At 43.6% G+C, this 14,659-nt stretch overlaps 1 protein-coding gene across 1 annotated transcript in view; it reads left to right on the top strand.

Moving 5' to 3' along the window:
• Positions 1-14,659, top strand: part of PKHD1 (PKHD1 ciliary IPT domain containing fibrocystin/polyductin) — a 276,108-nt gene that overhangs the window by 79,400 nt on the left and 182,049 nt on the right. Inside the window, exon 35 of the mRNA XM_074582079.1 lies at positions 7,083-7,233. Within this exon, the coding sequence (XP_074438180.1) occupies positions 7,083-7,233 (151 nt within the window). The remainder of the gene's footprint in view (positions 1-7,082; positions 7,234-14,659) is intronic.

Raw genomic sequence — 14,659 nt, 5'->3', positions numbered from 1 at the left:
TTATTTCTATTGTTGCAGGAAGATGGTGGCCAATACAGGAGGAATAATTAGAGCAGATGGCTGAAAATACTTCCCTTGTAAAAGACATCTAGTGTAATAAAATACCTCCCCTCCTCTTTTGTCTCCTCCAAATATACGTTTTTCTTCCCTTCAGGTGGATGGGGGTTGGGTGAGGGGGTGTAAATCTTTTCCTGATGTATTAAACTGAGGAGCTGTCAAGAGTTCACAGCCTGGAAAGTGAGCTCCCTGTATCCATCACTGAAATTAAAGTGTTTTCAAATGTGGTGTGGAGTCCTGGGTCTACGGCGTGGGGAAATATACGCTGTACTCCATCACTTAAAATGTTAACCTTGTCTCTCCGTGGTGACTGAGGACAGGAACGCTTGCTCTCCGTACTTGCTGGTTAAATGGCAATCTGTCAGCACCAAGGAAAAGGCTGCCTTGTGGGTGTCAATCTCTGCTGTGTCTGCAGCGTTTGAAACCTTTGCTTGTTCGTGGCCATGCACAAAAGGAAGAGTGCACCTTTGTCTTGCTAGAGCTCACAGGAGGTAGCTGGGAGAGTTTCTGGGACGTGAAAACATAGAATAGAATCATAGAATCATTTTGGTTGGAAGAGGCCTTTAAGATCATCAAGTCCAACTGTTAACATAGCACTGCCAAGTTACCATTAAACCATCTCCCTCAGCACCACATCTACACGTCTTTTAAATACCTCCAGGAATGGCGACTCAACCGCTTCCCTGGTTAGCCTGTTTCAATGCTTGACAACCCTTTCAGTGTAGAAATTTTTCCTAATATTGATCCTAAAACCGCCCCTGGCGCAGCTCGAGGCCATTTCCTCTTGTCCTATCACTTGTTACTTGGGAGAAGAGACTGACACCCCCCTCACTACACCCTCCTTTCAGGTAGTTATAGAGCAATAAGGGGTCCCCTCAGCCTCCTTTTCTCCAGGCTGAACACCCCCAGCTCCCTCAGCCGCTCCTCACAAGACTTGTGCTCCAGGCCCCTCAACAGCTTCGTTGCCCATCTCTGGACACGCTTCAGCACCTCAATGTCTTTCTTGTAGGGAGGGGCCCAAAATTGAACATAGCGCTTGAGGTGGGGCCTCACCGGTGCCAGGTACAGAGGGACAATCACTGCCCTAGTCCTGCTGGCCACACCATTCCTGATACAGGCCAGGATGCTGTTGTGCAGGAACGATACTGTGCTCTTATTGGATGTGTCTGGGGGAAGGGATAAAGCTGGCTGTTGAGGGTGGAGTTGGTGGGGAAACCCTCCTGACTTCAGATTTCTCTCCATGGCTTTGTTGCAGATAACCCTCAGCTGAAACCCACAGCCCAGAAGAAGAGAGAGCGTTAAGCACAGCAGCAGAGTCTGCGTTTAACTGCACTGATGATTCTTGGTTTGGTTTTAAAATGCCTGTCTTTTTCTGATGAGAGGATGAGAAGTCTTGTCTTTTTGTCTGCAACAGTTGTTGCAGTCCTCTTTTTGGGGCCTGTACTCTTAAAAAAACCCCACCTAACTAACCAAATTGGAAAGTTACCACAAAGTGAGATCAAATGATCTATACAGTGTCTAAACAGGGGTTTCTCAATGCCTTTAAAGCCACACCTTGCTTTTTGGGAAAGTGGGAGTTAAAAATCACCAGTTAAACATGTGTTGTGTTGGCAGAATGATTGTATTTGCAAAAATTTAGACCAAACATCAAAGTAGTGGGCACTTACAATCCCTTCCATTTGTGACTTGTTTGCCAGCCTATGTGGGGATCGCAAGTATATTGCTGTTTATTCATTTGTAGCAGTTGCTGCTGCTGTTTCTGAGCCCTGGTAGTCACAGACACAAGCTGAGAAACTGGTACTGAGAGATCGTGTCCCCAAAGGCTGACGTAAACGCAACCCCAGGCTGGTTGACAACAGCGGCAGCTAAAAACATAACATGGAAAGAAATCTGCCTGAAAATGGAAAAAAAAAGAAGGTGCAGGAGGGAGGAAGGGGATAATGTGTTGAATTACAAGGAGCTTATGCATCTTTTATTGTATGCTATTTTATCTTTCCATAATTCATTCATGGTTTTGGAGTTCTAAATGGGGAGGGAGTTAAGCCACCCCAAAATTAACCTGTGTTATACATAAGCTATGGGCTTGATACACAAGGTGTGGGCTTGAAATTAGTTGTACATGACACACACCGAGTGGGTGTCAGAGGTGGGCAGATATTGCAGGACTCTGCTTGTTGAATTTTCATATCAGATCCCCTCCCTGGTCCTCGTGCTCTTTGGTACCCCAGGAAGAACACCTGGCTCCTTGGGGATTCTCAGTGCTTGTGATTGCCCACCCACCTGGGATTTTTGCCCATATTTTGCAGGTTTGATTCCCTACTGAGTTAGTGTCATCTGCTGTACTAGATTCAAAATAGGAAGTGTTGCCAGAGTGGGTTTCCTGTGGACGTCTGATGTAAGGGCATATCCTGCAAGAGTCTGAATGACCATTTTTAAGTGTTCAGTTCATGTTACATTTGTGTCCTTGGAGAAAAAAACAGAAGAGCCTTTTGCCTAGCTACTAATTTTCATTAAACTTTCAGGAATACAGCATCTTTGTGCTCTCGCTCCTCCTGTTAAACCTACCTGAAGTTGGCCACATTCAAGTGTTTTATGCCGACTCTTCTTTCCCCCACCCTGACTTTCAGGCTCCCTGCCATTTTTTTCACCCTGTGCTGAAGCTGGAAGTAGTGCAGGAGGAAAATGCCCCCCGACAGCTGCTGACATGCAGCTTTCCCTGGCTCTGTGGATTCCTCCTGGTCCATTCAACAAGCACGCATGGGATGGGCACGCAGCCATGACCCTGGTGCTAGCAGCTGCTGCTGCTCTTCAGTCTTACTGAGAAGTGTTTAAATTAAACACCATGGGTCAAATGCTGGGGAAAAAAAGGAAAAGGGAAGAGTTTGGCTTCCATGAAAAAACAGTGATGGGGATGTTCTTACCCTAATCAGTTGCAGACGGAAGGAAAGGAGATGGAGTCTCTGCATGATGAAGATGTTTATGACATGGCCATACAGCTCTTCGAGAGATAAGATAGGTGTCTCACTTTTTTTTCTTTGGAGTTTCAAGTGAGTCGGTTTGTCCCAGTGGTCATAAGAGCATGCTCAGCCTGCAGGGCAGCAAAGTCCCCCAAGCCACCCTTGGCATCCAGAGACGGTGGTGTTTGGTGTCTGTGGGGTCAGTGTGGGCTACAACCTGTCACATATTGATAACAGGGAAGCTAGATGAGACAGGCATGGCAATCACAGAGGATCCCCAAGATCACATGGAGGACCAGATGAGAGCATGGATTTCTAGAGCTGTGAGTCTGTCACCCATCCCACTTGACGAAGGATGTGTAATTAGTTTCTGTGTGTATTAGATTGTGTTATTTTACTGTGGGCTGCTGTCCTGGGTTGAGCGACACAGGACTAATTTCTTTTCTAATGCTGGGGAAAACTCCACTGTTGGAAGACTCCAGTGTCTGAATTTGGGAAAATATTTACTTTATAGCCAGCTAAGCTATGTGGGATTCAAGGTCTCAGTGTTTTCAAGCCTTGACAGGTGCAGGGATGAGGAGGAGCGAGACCTGGACATTTGACCTAGGCTGGCCAACAGGATTATTTCATACCACGAGCGTCATATTTGATATAAATTAGAAAGTTTGTTGAGTAGTTTCTCTCTCCCTTGATGGTGGCAGTCTAGAGAAACTCCTTGCCCCAGTGCTGGACCCCTCAGGCCTTCCCTTCCTCCCAAAGCCATTGCGCTCAGTGTCCAACTTTTACTGTCCCCTGCTGGGAGTGCACAGCTTCCTGCTGATGGAATGGGCTGAGTATAATTCTTGTATATCTTATATTAGTATCGGGATTAATACTGGTTCTTTATTATTATTGTTAATTATTTAGTCTTGTCCTGTTAAATCTATTTATATTTCAGCCCTCATATTTCCTCGCTTTCCCTAATTCCTCTTTCCAGGTGGGGAGGGGTCATCGGGTGATAGAATAATTGTCTAACCGACAATAAACTGTTATGAGTTTTCTCAAACCATAACAGCTGCTTACTAGGAACTGGACAAAAGAACCACCATTCAGCAAAGAACTTAATGAGTCCGTTACAGTTGGAGATTGCGCTGTGCTTTTCTCCCAGGAAACAGCGAGAGGGTAATCATATGGGATTCACAAGGTCCAGGGAAACTGCACCACAGTTTCTTCTTTCAAAGGTCTTACAAAGATGGTCTTTCATCTCAGGGAAGGATGTAGGACTGCAAAAGAAGAGTCACCAAGTAAAATCTTCTGCTATGCCATTTCCCTCCATCAGTTCAATTTATTCTCTCCATGATAATGCAGGGATGGTACAAGTGATTATAAATATCTCTTGGTCCTGTGTTATTAGTTGGTGTTCATCTGTTTGCTTTTATTAAAAAGAAAAAAGAAAACAAGTCAGAAGTCCCTTGAAAGTTGCGTGTGCAGGTGGTGCACATGGCAGCAGACTAAGCCGGGCATCTTCTCACTGGAAACCTTTCGTTACAGACTGGGTGAAACAACATGACCTTGGCCAAATTATTTTCTGCCTCTATGTAATCATTCTTGGGCAGTAAACCTTCTTTTAAGCAATAACATCCGTCTGCCTGTGTTTAGGTCGATGGTGTAGGGACTGCCTCTTACTGTGGACACCTGTATCATCTGAATAACAGAGCACTTGGTTTCAGCATATTTGTACCTTTTCTGAGTTACATTCTTAAGAAGGTTAATAGCTCTTAGTTTCCCAGATGGTTTCAACCATTTATTGTGCTTTATTACCCTGGCATGTATGAGCTACTAGCTTTTAAGTCAGAGCATGTTGGTAGAACTGAATGGGTATGGAGTCTTCTAAGAGGTGCTAGCCAAAACCAAGTACCATGAAAAACTTAAACACTGATGTTATATAGAGAGAACCTTAAATGAACAACTAGGGTGTTTTCTAGCTAGAAAGGGGAACCCTCTTAAAAAATAGTCAAATTCAGAAGAGTTTATTTTTCTTAACTCTCCTGAGACTTTTACCCAACAGTTTACTAAGTTTTTGGTGCTGGCAAGAACAGCCTGATATATTTATTCCTTATGCTCTTGCTTTCGCATTAGAGGCAATGGGAGTTTTTTAAGTGACTTGGGAGGGTCAGGGTGACTTCAAGGCATTTAACCAACTTTCTCAGCAAAATGTTCAGATGGATCCCACCGTTTCACAACCATGGCATGCAGCGTTTTGCCAGCAGCAATGGTTGAGGTTGTGCCAGACAGGAATTTATGGATTTTGTAATTTTGTGCTATGGTTGGCTTGATAAGCAGTGTATGTGGGACATATGTGCCTTTCCATGAACTGTACCTTCCTCTGTCTGCTGCTCTGAGCTAAAAACAAGTTTAATTATCTCCCTTTTCAGTGCATCTATTGTATACCCTTGTATATTGCATATAATCTGCTTCCAAGCACTAAAAGTAATTCACAGCCCCTCTGGAAAGACAGCAGATAAAGAAATCTACCCTTTCAGATGGAATTTTGTCCTAAATCTCTGAAATATACAAATACAAGTTTGCGAGTAAGGAAGATGAAACTTGTCTTATTACACTCAGCAGCGATGTAGAAATTGTACTCTCTGTAACAGTCGTGTACAGATGTGAAGGCTTATCTGTACTTCTGTAATGATGAAGTGGTTCGTTCCCTCTGACGCAGGGGACTTAACTCCCCAGATGTTTTCACTGTGTGTGTGTTAATTCAGTCCCAGGCTTCAGTCTAAACCAAACCAAGTAATTCCCTTTGTATGGAAATTTTAGAATGGGACAGGGGAGAGAAAATACCAACATCCCTACCCTATAGACAGGGTGGACATGAACCAGTTGTATTTTTTAGCCTGGGAACCAACACCCATTCCCTGCTGTAAATAATTAGGACAGTAGTCACCATATAATAGTTATCTGACTGCTCTAGGTGCTATGGGAAATGCTGTATAAAACATCATGCACATAAAGCTAAAATTGACAATAGCACAGTCGAAAGAGTAACTATCATAACACCACCAGTATTGATTCATCTAAACCGCATCTCCAGAGCAAAATCTTTAATGCACATGATGTGCTGTGATTGAAAATGGAGTAAGTACATTTTGCATTGAGTTTATTCTTTCCACTGCTGTTTCAGATTAGCACAACCCAGTGAGGACCACAAATATTTCCACGTCTGGTCGTCCCTGCCCCCCCCCATTAGTAGAAGCTGTTCTTGCTAGTTTACATGTGAGTCCAAAAGAATATGTTATGAATGGCTATGTCCACACTTATGCACACATGCCCATGCAAAAAGGTGCACACATGCCCATGCAAAAAGGTGCACACATTCTTCAAGAAATCAGTTAAACCTTCACTGCAAAGTGCACGCTTAAAGTTTAGATGTGAGGAGGAACCATGACTCGAAACCGGCAGGCGTCATTTTGCCATTGCTCATCACGAGCCAGGCTGTTTGCAGTTTTCAAGTTAATCAGTGCTTTATTTGGAACCGATCGCTATCAAAGGAGAGGCGATAATAATACTGGATAAGAGATAATAATACTGGATAAGCTGAGAAAACTAAAACAGTATTTGAAGGGAGGAATGTCTCTCTAAATGTAGAAGGGTGGCAGGAGAGACTTTGAAAAATCCTGTAAAGCAGACTATTGTCTATCTAGCAGGATGTTTTAATTGTAAGCTCTTCAGGCTATTTTTATGACATTGCCAAGAATTATGTTGCAGTTCTGCTATTCGGGAGGCAGAGAGAGACACACACCAGGGAACCTGCGGATTTTCTGCAGCCAGACCTGCAGCAAGCCCTTCGTTACCCACAGTAGAATGAGACAAGGGGCAACCCCAACATGGCCACAGGTCTTTCTGAAGGCCAAGAACCTCTCTAACCCCAACGTCCCTCCCTCCCTTTGCTCTACGGGGGCTTCTACTGAGAAAATAGCCGGTGTGGCACTGGCATCTCCTCTCCATGCTTTCGGCAAGCTGGCTTCCTGAAGGGTTGGGAAGGGGTGAGTTTTGAACCTCTCTGTGTTTTTTGCTTTCCAGTTTGGCCTCCAGTTTTGTGGCCGGTGGGATGAAGACTCCAGCTGGCCTGCTGGCCACCGGCCGCGAGATGGCGATAACGTCACGATAGAAAGCGGCCGGACCCTGCTGCTGGGGACCACCACCAACAAACTGAACTTGCTGCATCTCAAAGGTCTGCAGAAGCGGGGTGTGGGGGGTTCAGTGTTCTTGTTCCTCCAGGGCTGGAGTTTTTCATGGCCGCGATCTTCCCTTCCCTTGCCCAGTTCCTGCGTCGAAGGAGATACCTGGTCAGGGAGGCTGAGTCTGCTCTCCGGAGATACAACAGGACGGTGATGGGGGACGTGTTTAATTATTATGTATGCAGAAAGCATCGTTTATGCTGTTTGAGGCATAATGACAATAGGAGTAGCAAGCCTTTTTTTTTCTCTTTTTCTTTCCCCCAGCTACTGAAAGCACTGCCATCCTGAGTGGTGTTCAGTGATAATGGCAGCACTGATAACAATAATCAACTCTGTTTTGTTTGGCATCTTTGAAACAAATGTGTTGCAAAAGCCTTTACAAAATTAATGATGTTACAGAATTACAGGCCACAGCTACCAAATGTAATATATAATCCAAGATCCTAGAGCATGGCTAGTGGAAAGTAAATAACTGAGCACAATTATCGGGGAAACACTGGGTTTGCAGGGTTCACATACCCGGGGCTAGACTCAGCATGAGTGTCAGGACGTATACGTCTGTGGGTGTCAAAGTAAGAATTAAAATTACTTGTCATTCAATGCCAGAAATACTCCTCCCTGGAAATTAGGCCCTGGTTGTGAAAACTCATGCGCACATGCTTGGTATTAAGTGAACGAGTTCTTCTGGTGAAATTGCTTGCTCAAGGTTAAGCCTGTGTGTAAGCCTCTGCTGAAATAGAACTCAAAAAATGGAAAGAAGAGTTTTTATATGTTTAAGGACCTGGATCTTCTTTGCTGGTAAAAATGATTTTATATTAAAAGAATGTTAAAGTTACTAGATTTTTTTGAGGTGATGATGATGAAAAACATGCATTAGACAATTATATTTTAATCTAAGTTTGAATGATCATTCTATAAAGAAAAAAAACTTTCCAAGTTTATCCTTACTGTGAGAACATTCCCCAAAAAGTTTGAACTTGCCCAGTGTGAAATGTTTTAGTACAATTTTCTTCCCTCTCTTCCCCAATGAAAACCCTAAATCTGGGTGATGCAAGATTCTTCTTAACCCCTGTGTGATTATGGCATACAGTAGAGGAGATAGCTCAGAGCCACAGATTTTTGAGTCTTTGGGCTGCAAAACTGGATGAGGAATTTGGAATTAATTCTCTGACTTTGTGAAGAATTGGAGCAGCAGAAACCCTTTGAACTTTGAGCCTACTCAAAGGCAAATTTGATCTATGAGTCAGCACTCATGAAGCAAACGGAGGTCTGATTGAATTTAATGAAGTCTGGAGCAGTATCTTTATGGCTTCAGCTCATCTGACATTCAAATAATTTCTCCCCTTTATCACATTTTCCAAGAAGCTTGGTTTATAATGTAGATTAGGTTAGGAAAGCAGCATTAAAATATTCTAGATGCTATTTTTTTCTGCATATCTACGTGCCAAATGTAGAGACCAAAATTTTTAGAAGCAGAAACCAGCATGGTAATTGTTTGTCTGAGCTTCATCTTTGCTAAAGTTTCCCTGTTGCATCCACCCCCACTTACCTGGGTGCTGCTACTGGTTTAGCCTTGGTTAGATTTGGAGTCAAGACATGTTGAGATCTACTCTGACACGAGACCAATGGCATCCTGAGGTGCATCAACAAGAGTGTGGCGAGCAGATCGAGGGAGGTTATCCTCCCTCTCTACTCTGCCCTGGTGAGGCCGCATCTGGAGTACTGTGTCCAGTTCTGGGTTCCCCGGTTCAAGAAGGACAGGGAACTGCTGGAGAGGGTGCAGCAAAGGGCTACCAAGATAATTAGGGGACTGGAACACCTCTTTTATGAAGAAAGGCTGAGGGATTTGTGTCTTTTTAGTCTGGAAAAAAGGCAACTGAGAGGGGTTCTTATCAATGCTTATAAATACTTAAAGGGCGGGTGTCAGGAGGATGGGGTCAGGCTCTTTTCAGTGGTGCCCAGTGACAGGACAAGAGGCAATGGGCACAAACTTGAGCATAGGAAGTTCCACATGAGGAGGAACTTCTTTCCTTTGAGGGTGGCAGAGCCCTGGCACAGGCTGCCCAGAGAGGTGGTGGAGTCTCCATCTCTGGAGACATTCAGGACCTGCCTGGCCGTGTTCCTGTGGAACCTGCTTTGGGTGACCCTGCTTTGGCAGGGGGTTGGATTAGATAATCTCCAGAGGTCCCTTCCAACCCCTACCATTCTGTGATTCTGTGATTATCTGAGACTGAGATTTATCTTTCCTAACCTTACCTTTCTTTAAGTTGTCCGGCTTAGGGGAGTTGTTTAGGCTCCTGTATTGAGCGACAGAAACACACACTACCAAAGACTTGTTCATCTTAGGTATTGTAGATACCCATTTTAAGATGAAGCACAGTTAGGTGATCCACTTAGAGTTGCAACTACTGGGTCTGTCAAATAATTGATAACTTTATCCATCTGCAAGGTGGGCATGACAATAAGCCCCTAACATGCAGCTGAGTGTAGATGTGGGCTTTGATCGAAGCATCCTATTCCTATTCTATCTGGAGGGTTTCTCTTAGTTGGAGCTGGAGAATGGGATTAAATTGTCGTTCTGCTCTCTTTGGCTTTCATGACTCAGCATCAGGCTGTCTGTGCATTCACAAGCTGAAAATATAACAGACTTTACAAATTAAAAAACCTGTAATGCTACCTTGTCCACTCCTCTGCGAAGACACCGTATTGCCTATTTTCTGGTGCTGTACCCAGCAAATCCAACACGGACCCATTTCTTGAAATTACCCTTTTTTAGGACAACAAAATGATTTTGAATACTGCCTCTATGGTGTCTCCTTATGATGATTTTGACATTGTAGATATTGCTCAAAGAGTATTATAAAAAGGATGTCAACTACATATGCAGCCTTAAAGTGACTCTGCTTTTATTAACTTATAGCCAAATACATATAGTGGTTCTGGTAGTGACCAGCCTGCCTGGACAGAAGATTTGGAGGTTAAAGCAATACAGAAATAGGATTAGGCAGCTGGGTCCTGCTCACTGCCATGAGGGCTCAGCAGTTTCTACTTCCCCCTCAACGAGAAGAGCATGAACACGTGGTTATCAGCAGTGGAAAGTTTAATAGCCAGACTGTGAAACTGCTCAGACAGTACCGATTGGGGAAGAGATACAAGATAGACAGATTGTAGATAACTCTAAATTCAGCAGATTGCAGTTATTTTTGTAATCCCAACATCACAAGTATGGAAATATTTATGATAACCCAGGACAGATGGAAATTTCCTTTGCACAGAGCTTACGCTGAAGTAACTCCTTTGCATTTGATGGCTTGATACCTCAGACGTGTTATTGCCTTTGTCTGAATTTATATTACTATGTAGAACAGCCTCTAGGGAGGTATGGAGGCCAAAACCCTTCCTGTTCTTTCAGGAGCATCTTGGCGATGAATTTTGTAGCGGTGTTACGGATATACTCTGGTGGGGTTGAAGATCCAGGTGTTCAACTGACCGTTGTCTTTGTAATGGCAGCCTTGAGATGGCCACCCTTGCAGGCATCAGGGAGAAGATTGCTTTGGCCCCTACTCTAGAAAAGCCCTGATATCACTTGTCACAGCTCTTCCTCTCACTTGTAGGCATTGCTGCATCTTTGTGGTCCTGCTGAACCCAGCATGCCAGTTCCTTCTTCCATGGTCAGACTCCAGGCTGAGGTTTTGAAAAGGTCTGACCCGCTTTGTCTGCCTCTAAAAAATGTGCACCCAGTTTCCAAAATACCACAGCTAATATGGGTTTGTTTTTTGTTGTTTTGTTTTGTTTTGTTTTGTTTTCAAACTGTGAGATCCCAGGGAAAAAAAAAAAGAGCTGACAAGCCACAAGGATATTCATGACATTGTCAGTTATTATCTGATTTTGAACGCATATTCAAAGAGCAATGCTTATCCATCAATATTTTGGATCTTTTTTAATCTGTGCCCAGACCAGGCTGTGTCTAGAATACAGCCTATGAGTAGATCTATGGAGGAGAGGAATTCAAATATTGATTTTACTTGACTTTTTCTTAGGCTTTGATGCTATTAGCAAAGAGCATCAAATATTAGCTGATACACCTGCATAAGTAGTCAAATAACTAGTGCTTTAGTCACTGCTGATAAAGACTGGGTTTGAGTTCACTGAAAGAAGGAAAAAGCTTTCCTTCTCTTTTCCTGTCCATGGCATCAAACAGTCCTTAAACCCGGTTTAAAATCCCTTCTCAGTTGGAAACTGCTTGTGGTGCGGTGTTTTCTGTGCCATTTTGCTCAACCCATTTGGGATGTGCATTGTGATACTTTTTGCAGGCAGTTTCTAGTTCATATTTTCTTTTTTTAATCAGGCAGAGACATTACAATTAAAATACCGTAAAAGCGATTCTGGCAGTATTGCAATAAGCATGTTTTTTAATTAAAGAAAGAACGTGGGATGTACAAATAGTACCAGCTAATGGGAAATTTCATCCAATGTATTTTTTAATTGAGATTTAAAAAGAAGAAAAGTCAGCCCTATTTCTCCCTGTCGCTGTGTGATATTTTCCTACCTTTTTACAGTGAGGTGTAAAAGTCTGAAATAATTACAGTCTCAGAGCCTTAAAGTCCTGGCTGTTTTCATGTTAAAAAAATGAAAGGCATCAGTTTAATTTGTTTAGGTTAATTTGTCAGTAAGTTTTTTTGCAGGAATTTAGTGTTATTTAGTAGAGTCCAACTTGTAGAGCCGGACGTTCCTTGAGGAAGGGTTTTAAGGCCCCAGATCTGTAGCAATTTGATGGGCTTTTCTCAGTTCTTCACCCAGCTGTAAACCCAGGTTCATCTTGGGGTATGGGCTGCAGGTTTCTGTTTCTCATCCTATATAGGTTGGTCTCACAGCATGTGTGTTAGACTCCCAGGGCTTTCGCTTGCCAATGAAATTGATTTTCCACAACTTTGGCAGCCCTTGAGGCTCCTTCTGGGGTGTCGCAGGATAAGCAGGTCAGTGGAAGCTAAACCCGGCCAAGGAACCGCACAGAGCTCATGCAGACACCAGGCGGAAACCTGAGGCAGCACCGTCTCCTTCTTGGCCTGGAAGGAGGGGATGTGCCCCTTTCAGGGAAGCAGATCCTGCCTCTAACCATGGGATGGGAAGATCTGCTGACTCTGTCTCCACCTGTCCTGGCCACTAATCAGGCCCTCATTACAGTAGCAGCTTCATACCATTAGTAGAACTGCCCTCACACATTTTTATGTGGTACAGAAATACGTCTGTCACAACCTGTGCAGGCTGGGAACAAGGCCCAGGTCTTCTTAAGGTTTTTAAATGCAAATAAATATCTTCAAAGGCATGAATCTGTATCATGAGCCCTGAACTGCAGAGGAAGTGTACTGTGTAACCAGATTGCACATGGGTTTCTTATTTTGAAGTATCTCCTTTTCCTCTGGCGGCTTGACAGGCCATGCACTACGATAGATTTTTTGTAGGAACAGGCCGTCACTAAGACCAAGGTCCAACCCACGGTGCTAGACACTAGGAGAGCAGTCCTATCTGTAATATCTTTAAATTCAAATGGCAGAAATCAGCTTGAAATGACATAACTGTGAGTAGAGGGGGTAGCAAATAGAAACACTCTAAAGGTTTCCTAGGCAGGCTTTAGGTGAGGAGAAACATAATCTTGCTCCATAAAATAGTGCTTCTGTGCTTTTCCCAGTGCCCTCCTTTTTCCTGAGGGTGAAGTCACCTGTATACTTGAAATAATAAGCCAAGGACCAATTTTTTCATCACATATCTCTATGTTTATCCTGTTGCCTTCATGAGGCTCACCTAGAAGCTTCCTTCATTAGATTCTAGATGATGGGCTCTGATACATGCTGTCAAAGCCATCTAGGAATGCCCACACTTCCTCCCCACCAGGTTATCTCTCCTCTTGCAAATGCACCAAAGGTGTTGCTAAGTGTCTTGGAGGCTACCTAAGAGCTGAAGAAGTAGAAGGTCTTCTTTGAAGGAGATATACCTATGGCAGTGTTCCCTGGGCTGGTGATTTGCCTGGCTCCTGTGCTCTAAAGGAAGACCAGCTTACAAACAAGCACATGCCATCTGAACAGATGGCTGTGAGCGCAGCAAGCCAGAAAACACAGGCTTGCCGGGCTTGGGAGACAGTTTCTTTTTGAGAACACTCAAGCAGCTGCCGGTTCCTCACCCAGGGACAGATTAAGGCCTCCATCCAACAAAATGTTGGAATACAAGCTTAGCTTTTTAGCATGTTAGTGATGTCCTGGTGGAAATACACAGGGATTTGAATTCACAGATGGGATATGTACCTAAATAGTATGAACATGGAGGAACATATTCAGGGAGGTGGAGAATGAGTTTTGGACTCTTGGTTCAGGCAGCCTTTGGGATGGAGCCAATAGAACAAACTTTTCCTCTTTGCATCTTACTCCACAGTGGTCCAGCCTGCAATCAACTTTTACGGCTCATCCGAATGTCATGTGAGCATGTCAACAGGGTGCAGGCAACAGGTCCATGAAATAATCGGCTGTTCTTATTTAAGGCTCATAAACTCTCTCTTCCTCTTCTTGTACACAAGAAGACCTTTGGTTTTGGGTTGTTTTTTTCTTTTTCCTGCTTGGAGGCCCCACCAGGCACATCCTTGGAGCTGGAGAATGAGCAGTAAGTGGGCTGCCAGCACACTGCAGCCTTGTTGCGCAGGATCAGTTGCTTCAGCAAAGATATTCCAGCTCCAGCAGTTGCCTCCTGCTGTTTTGCCACTCAGGGATGCTTGCCAGGAATATAACTTCTGAGCTTAAACCTGTCTCATGGGGGGTTCTGTGGCTTCGTCGTGTGAAATACCAAGAGGAACTGGGAAGAGAAAAGCTGAAGGCTGTGGGAATATGAGTTATACATGGCCGTGACATGCCCACAGCACAACTGGAGCAGATCTTCCCTGCACAGTGGTGGGAAGGAGTAGTCCAGTTGAGGAGATGACCTTTCAACCTTGCAAATCCTCTTCCATGCAGCAGTTTTCTGTTAGTTGAGGGGGCCTGACACAGTAGTGACATTTCCTCTGTTGGTACTCTCCTATTATTGATTAAAAATGTATATATTCTGAGATTATCCAGCACCTTTCTTTTAGTTTGCTTGCTTTAATGCTTCTTTCAACTTTACATAAAGAAGTGGAATTAAATCTGACGATAGGCACTTTTATCCTAGCTTCCTAATGAGCTGTTCTTTAGAAAAAAATACACTATTTCTCAGGATGGTCTTATATTGACAGTGAATGCTAAAGTATGACCTCAAAAGATGATAATAAAAAAGCCATCCATGTAAAATATGCGTTTTGGAATATGGACTTTGCTTCCCTGTGAGTTCAGGAAATCTCTAGAATGCTCTAAATGACAACCTAAATGAGAAATATCAACATATCTTTTATGCGTTATG

Source organism: Larus michahellis, chromosome 3, assembly GCF_964199755.1.
Source record: "Larus michahellis chromosome 3, bLarMic1.1, whole genome shotgun sequence".
NCBI classification, from domain to species: domain Eukaryota; kingdom Metazoa; phylum Chordata; class Aves; order Charadriiformes; family Laridae; genus Larus; species Larus michahellis.
Note: the sequence above shows the minus strand (reverse complement) of the source record. Positions and strands in the feature narration are given on the sequence as shown.